At 44.5% G+C, this 7,364-nt stretch overlaps 1 protein-coding gene and 1 pseudogene across 1 annotated transcript; both read left to right on the top strand.

The window, feature by feature from the left end:
* The first annotated feature begins 1,627 nt into the window (after nucleotides 1-1,627).
* Nucleotides 1,628-2,707, top strand: LOC146178226 (uncharacterized). The gene is made up of 2 exons (XM_084579655.1): nucleotides 1,628-2,561; nucleotides 2,679-2,707. Exons 1-2 carry the CDS (start codon nucleotides 1,628-1,630, stop codon nucleotides 2,705-2,707), a joined length of 963 nt encoding a protein of 320 aa, XP_084435781.1.
* A 2,206-nt stretch (nucleotides 2,708-4,913) lies between these two features.
* On the top strand, nucleotides 4,914-6,331 carry LOC146178225 (uncharacterized; annotated as a pseudogene).
* Nucleotides 6,332-7,364: the final 1,033 nt, after the last annotated feature.

Genomic DNA, 7,364 nt, shown 5'->3' with positions numbered 1-7,364 from the left:
TCGAGGCATTGCAGATGAAGCTATGTGATGTTAAGAAGATAGTGAGAGACCGGAAAGCGTGGCGTGACATGGTCCATAGGGTCACGAAGAGTCGGACACGACTGAACGCCTGAACTGAACTGAGTATCTATGGCTTCCCTTTCCTTGGAAATGAGGTTAAAGTGCTTACACGTGCGGATGATCTTGCGTTTCTCTGCACTGACAAATCAAGAATAGAAAAAGTTATATCCAGCATAGAACAATTTGGCATTGTTTCTGGTGCTCAGATGAATCACTCCAAGTGTTCTGGCCTTTGGTTTGGCTCGTGGGGTTCAACACCGCCCTTATAAGCAGGAGGGAAATGGTTATATGTGCCCCCTAAATATCTGAGCGTTTCACTGCATGAAATTACGTCAAGTGCAAATTACTGGAAAGAGCGAGTTCCAGTCGTCCAGCGTTATGCTAAAACATTTGTTCCCTATCGGCTTTCAATCTTCGGTCAGGCTCAGGCCTGCAACATGTTTCTGGTGACAAAAATGTGTTACCTCCACTGTGCTAGACTTTACATCCAGCGCTTTCATCGAATATTATCGACGTTTATTTGGTCTCCAAATTTTGAACCGATTTAACGTGATAACCTATTCAGACCTATTTGTGCAGGGGGGCTCGGCTTAGTGCACCTGTATGTGAGGCAGTTAGTTTCTCGTTTCTTCTTTTTTCGTGACTGTTCACATCCAATTATTACAGCATTCCTGCAATATAATTTCGTGAATTGGCTTCCCAACTCAGTGATTTTTTAAGATTTTACTGACCGCCCACATTTACTAGGATTTATGCAGGAACTTTATGCTTTGGTGCGGTTTTTGACAGAATGGTTCTCGAAGGAGTGCTTATTTTCTGTTTCGCTCAAGAGTCTAGTACAAGGAAATGATAGCAATGCTTTTTCCGCCGCCACTGTGTCGTTGTTTTGGTCTTATGGGTCATGATATGCTAAAGAAGTTGCGCAAAATGCAGATATCTCCTTGCACGAAATCACGTTTCTTTAAATTACACACGGAATCTCTACCTGCTAACACATGACTCCATAGGAAAAATATTTTTGTATCTTCTGTAAACTGCCGTCTGTATGATGTGCCTGAAACAATTGAACACTGTTTCATTAATTGCAAAGACGCAATTCTCTTTTGGGACGTACTTCAAACAACTCTAAAGAAAGACTTTGTTCTAAATTCGTACAGTGTGCGGTATCTTGCTGTTACACAATGTGATTACGAAATATATGACATGTTTTTCCTTATTGGACTTCATAGCTTGTGGAAGACACGCATGTTGGATCACAACACTGAGCCTGTTGTTCCACCTAGACTTCACTTTAGCAGAAAGATGCTGCAACTTAAGGATATTTCTGAAAAAAAAAATTACTTTCAACCTGACTGGTTTCCGCTGTTGACACGGTGTTTATCTTTGCCTGACTTTTACATCTGTTTTCTGTGCGCAGCTCAGCAATGGCTGAGTGCTTTGTATATATATCTGTGTAGATAACCCTTTCTATACAGAACCACATGTAGTAAATACTATGTAGAAAAAGAAAAGCGAGGCGTGGCGGGAGAGTGGTGGCGCGCGGTAGCGGCGCGGGCAGCGTTTCACGATGCTCTCCGCTACAAAGGTTCAATCGGCCTCAGGCCGAGGTACTGCTCAGGTTAATGCCAGCAGTAATGATTACCGTGTTGTCCTTCCCCGTTTCCCAACTGGTAAGCTTGTCGTCGATTCTGTTTTTCTACATGCTGACCTCGCCGGTCGCCCCTACCGTGCCCAAGACTTCAGAGACGCCCTTCGGAACGTGGTGGATTTGGAAGAAATAAGCTCTATCGGACAATTTCAAATGTCGCATGTCTGGATGGTTACATGTAAATCGGCACACTCTAAAGCAAAACTAGTCTCATGTGGAGATTTATTAGTTAAGAACCGTCGCTGTGTTGTTGTGGATCCAGAACCGAAGGAGATAAAGGCGAAACTTCTCTGGCTCCCTGAACGCGTGGACGACTCCTTTATACGTGAGGCTCTACAAGGTTATGGCAAACTTACCTCGACTTCGAGGGAAAACTGGAAAGTTGCCGACATAAAACAGATGAAGACACTCAGCCGGGATATGACTTTGACTCTTGCCGAAGGGGTTAGCGTTGGTGACGTTCCACATCAGCTAACTGTGTGTAGAGTGCAGAGCCTCGTTCTGATACCTGGCCGACCACCTCTCTGTCTCCGCTGCAACCGTGTAGGACACATTCGTCGGCACTGCCGTACGCCGCGTTGCGAAGATTGCCGGCGTTTCGGCCACACAGCAGAGGAGTGTGTGGTTACATACGCGGACAAGCTTCGGCACCGAGTACGGCCTCCTGACGAAGCATTACGGGAGCACATCATGGACGCGTCTGAGATAATTGATGCGTCTGGCGACCTTCCTGTCAGCGTTGTGGCCGAGTCCTCAAGTGCTACTCCACAGAATACTGAGGAACAAAATACTGCTCATGCGTCCGAGGGCAATGAGAACAACTCAGCGTCTCAGGCCTTGGACGAGATGTCGTGTCAAGCTTCGGGCAAGGAGCCAACCGCAGACGATCCACCAATCGTTCCCGAACACCCAGCGGATGTCACCGCGGATATTGTGACCCCTGTGGCTGTTGCTGTGCAACAATGTCCAGACCAGCTAGAGCCAAGTTCCTGTGGCTGACGGGCTCGCGGCTGCCGACTAGCCGGTCTTTAAACGCCGTGCATCATGTGCCTCCGAGTCCAGTGAGGAGGACGATCAAGCTGGCAACAAGCATCGTCGTCGCGGTCGAGCGTCGAAGCACAAAGGGAAGTGCCGGCGTTCGCGGTCGAGGAGGCCTGGCGGTGGTTCGGAGGCGGCTTCGCCGTCTTCCGAGAGGCAAATGGAATTGTAAACAAAACTATGTGCTGTCACCATGGCGGTCTCTGAAGAGATAGTGCTTGCAACTCTCAATGTACGGGGTCTTAGGTCTCGCCAGAGACAGATGCAACTTCGCCGACTTTTGCACAGCAGGCGTCTAGATATTGTGGCAGTCCAAGAGACGAAGATAGAGAGAGAGGAGGAAACCGAGAGGGCGTTACAGCCCTTTTTGTCAGGTTTTAATGTCATTGTTGCGCATGCTGTGGGCTTGTCGGCAGGTTGTTTTCTGTTTCTGCGAAAGACGCTGCCTTGTACTGGCCTAACTTATAATATCGACGCCGAGGGTCGGTTGATATGTTGCGATCTTCTACTCTTTAGGAAGCCATGGCGGATAATTAATGTTTATGCTTTTAACACTGTGACACAGCGCATAAGTTTTTTTGAACACATAGCCAGCTTACTTGACTGTGACCGACATCTTGTGCTAATGGGTGACTTCAACTGTGTTTGCAACCCCATAGATCGTTCTAGTCCAGACGCACGCAGTGACAGGAGTGGGGAACTTTTGTTCCGTGTTACAGAAGATGCGGGACTGGTTGATACAGGGGCATCCTGCCGTGCTTTTAGATCATTCACCCACATTCAGGGGCGTTCTCACGCTCGTCTAGACCGGATCTATGCATCTTGTACATTAGTTTCCCGCTGGCTTGTTTGCGAAACTATACCGGTTTCATTTTCCGATCATAGCATGGTAGTAGCCCGGCTCGGCGGCAATGACCATTCAAAGTTTAGGCCGCAGTGGGAACTTTGGAAGTTAAACTCATCGCTGGTAAACGATCAAGAATTTATCATTCGTGTGCGCTCACAGCTCCAATCATGTTTTTCCAGAAATCTACCATTGTTCGCCGCTTGGGAAATGTTCAAGCAGGAAGTACGTGCGATAGCAATTGAACTTGGCTCAATTAAATCTTTCTACAGAAAACATCAGGAGGAGACACTTAACAAAACCTTGTGTAACCTGTATGAGCTAGATTGTGAATCCCCAGGATCATATACGGACGAAATTGCTAGTGTCAAAAGTCAGTTACAAAGGCATGATGCGGAACGATACAGGGGTGCCTTAATCCGATCTCGTGTCAAGCGTGCTTTGCACTGCGAACGGCCGACGCGGCAAGCTTTGCTTGATGAACGTCATCATGCGACTGCAAAGCTGATTTCGGGAATTATGCGTAATGGCACATTGGTTACGAGTACGAATGAGGTTACGTCCTCATTCGTGGATTATTACTCAATGTTGTTTAGTGCCACTCCTCCTGTAAGAAATTCTAACATCTCGCGTTTCACATCCCTGGTGAGCCCTTTATCAGAAGATGATTGTTCTGTAATTAGTAGCTCTTTCACGCAGCAAGAGGTAGAAGTGGCAATTGATCAATTACCTCTCTCAAAAACGCCTGGTCCTGATGGCATTTTCTCTGAATTTTACAAAGTTTTTAAAACTGTTCTTGTTCCTATCCTGCTAGATGTCTTCGCGATAAGTTTTGATCTAGAAGCCCTTCCCGAGACTTTTACAAAATGCCACACAGTCCTAATTCCAAAGAGTACTGATGAAGAAAAATTACGGTCAGTAGAAGGCTATAGACCAATTACACTGGCAAATGTGGATTACAAGATTTTCGCCAAAATTTTATCAAATCGCCTACAGTTCGCAATGTCGGTTCTCATTGGCCCTCACCAGACGTGCGGCTTGAGGGGCCGAGCCATACAAAGTAATGTACATATTGCGCGCACAGTCCTAGAATCATGCTCCTGCTCTCGCGATCAGGTTGCTTTACTTCAGGTTGACCTCGCAAAAGCATTTGATCGAGTTCGTCATTCTTTCCTGTTTTCTCTTCTGGAACGAGCGAACGTTGGTTCTGTAGTACTGAAGGGGGTGCAACTTTGCTATAGAAATTGTTCGACTCGCCTAATTGTAAATGGCCACCTATCAAACCCCATACCAATCAACTCTTCTGTGAAGCAAGGCTGTCCGATGTCTTCACTGCTTTTTGCTCTTTACTTGGAACCACTTTGTCAGAGCGTTTTACATAACAGTACTATCCATGGCTTCCCTCTCCTTGGAAATGAGATTAAAGTTCTTACATATGCGGATGATCTTGCGTTTTTCTGCACTGACAAACCAAGCATAGAAAAAGTTATATTCAGCATAGAAGAATTTGGCGTTGTTTCTGGTGCTCAGATGAATCACTCCAAGAGTTCCGGCCTTTGGTTTGGTTCGTGGGGCTCAACACCACCCCTATATGCAGGAATTGAATGGTCATGTGTGCCACCTAAATATCTAGGCATTCCACTGCATGCATTTAAGTCAAGTCCAAATTACTGGAAAGAGCGCGTTCCAGTAGTCCAGCGTTATGCTAATACATTTGTCCCCTATCGGCTTTCAATATTATATTCGGTCGGGCTCAGGCCTGCAACATATTTTTGGCGACAAAACTTTATTATGTGCTTCAGGTCCTCCACTGTGCTAGGCATTACATCCAGCGCTTTCACCGAATATTTGCGACGTTTATTTGGTCATCCAATTTTGAACCGATTCGGCGTGATAACCTATTCAGACCTGTTTGTGCAGGGGGGATCGGCTTAGTGCATCTGTATGTAAGGCAGTTAGTTGCCCGTTTCTTCTTTTTTCGTGATTGTTCACATCCGATTATTAGAGCATTCCTACAAGTTAATTTCATGAATCTGCTTCCCGACTTAGTGGTTTCTTCAGATTTTACTGATCGCCCGCAGTTACTAGGATTTATGCAGGAAGTTTATGCTTCGGTAAGGTTTTTGACAGTACGATTCTCGAATGAGTACTTATATTTTGTTTCGCGCAAGATACTATACAAGGATTTGGTAGCAATGCTTTTTCCGCCCCCACTGTATCGTTCTTTATACTTTGGCTTTAAAGGTCATGATGTGTTAGAAAGGGTGCGCAAAATGCAGATTTCTCCTTGCACGAAAACATTTTTCTTTAAATTACACACCGAAGCTCTACCTGTTAACACATGGCTCCATAGAAAAAATATTTTTGTATCTTCTGTAAACTGCCGTCTGTGTGATGTGCCCGAAACTATTGAGCACTGTTTCATTAATTTCAAAGACTCAATTCTTTTTTGGGATGTGCTGCAAAGAACTCCAAAGAAAGACTTTATTCTAAATTCGTACAGTGTGCGGTATCTTGCTGTTACACAATGTGATTACGAAATATATGACATGTTTTTCCTTATTGGACTTCATAGCTTGTGGAAGACACGCATGTCGGATCGCAACGCTGAACCTGTTGTTCCCCCTAGACTCCATTTTCGCAGAATGACGCTGAAACTGAAGGACACTTATGATGAAAATGACTGTCAACCTGATTGGTTTCCGCTGGTGACACGGTGCTTATTTTTGCCTGCCTTTTAAAAAGTTGTATTCTGTTGTGCATCTCAGCAATGGCTGAATGAATTGTAAATAGTCTGTGTACATAACCCTTTTTGTATAATAAATACCATGTCAGAAAAAAAAAAGCGAGGCGTGGCGCAATTGGTAAAGCGCTTGGCTGGGGATCTAAAGGATGGAGGTTCAATTCCTGGTGAAGACAGGTTTTAATAATTTGTTTTAACTCTCGCTCTCGAAAGCGTTTTCCCTCGTCCTCTTTATCGCTCTATGTATATTGGATTGCCACGATACAGCGCCCTTACTTTCTTTTTTCAAGAGTCGCATACGGGAGCAGTCCCTGTGAAGACCTCAGAAAAAGAGCATTTTACAGTCGTATGTGAAATAGCAACTCTGCGAGACTCCAGAAACAATTCAAACTTACTTTAACAATTAAGGAGAAAATTCTATTTTCCGGTGCACAAGCTTTATAAAAAAAGCTTTGTGTACTTCACATTCCAATCGATGCCTCACCGTCCTGAAATATTTCGATATATCTCCTACGTTTTCTGTTTTGTAATTACACAACTTATCTAATGGAAAACCAAAATGGCAAATCAGCCCGGTGATTCAGTTCTTTCGATCACATAGAATTGCTATGAAATCATTTTTCAGCCGTGGCCGCCGGTTCAGGTGAAAGATGTGTATCCATAGACAGACTGAACAGCACTGGCAATTTCACTTGGTGAAAGATTCTGATTTACCTCCGGTGTAGAGCTCCGTTACTTATTTTTGAGGTTTGTTTTCCAGTGTTTGCTGAAACGTTCACAAATACGTCAGTAGATAGAGCACATTTTAGTGGGACAAATAACATATGTTCAAAACAAACGGCATAGATTAGCGGCTTGCGCATTTGACTGAGTAACGGGAGAATAAATATTATAGTCATGCCGTGGGCCATATATTCACCTATTTTTCTCATTTTGTTTTTTCAAGCATAAAACTGTGCATGCCTTTCATGAGGCAAGAAATATTTTCGCATTAAAGCATAACAGTAATATACAATAGCAATATATTGTCA

This window comes from Amblyomma maculatum, chromosome 9, assembly GCF_055883805.1.
Source record: "Amblyomma maculatum isolate TAMU_Amacu chromosome 9, ASM5588380v1, whole genome shotgun sequence".
NCBI classification, from domain to species: Eukaryota; Metazoa; Arthropoda; class Arachnida; order Ixodida; family Ixodidae; genus Amblyomma; species Amblyomma maculatum.
Note: the sequence above shows the minus strand (reverse complement) of the source record. Positions and strands in the feature narration are given on the sequence as shown.

Coding starts and splice junctions, on each gene's coding strand:
- LOC146178226 (XM_084579655.1), top strand. CDS start 1,628: ATGCTCTCCGCTACAAAGGTTCAATCGGCCTCAGGCCGAGGTACTGCT. Junction 2,562..2,678: donor GGCCTTGGACGAGATGTCGT/GTCAAGCTTCGG, acceptor AACAATGTCCAG/ACCAGCTAGAGCCAAGTTCC.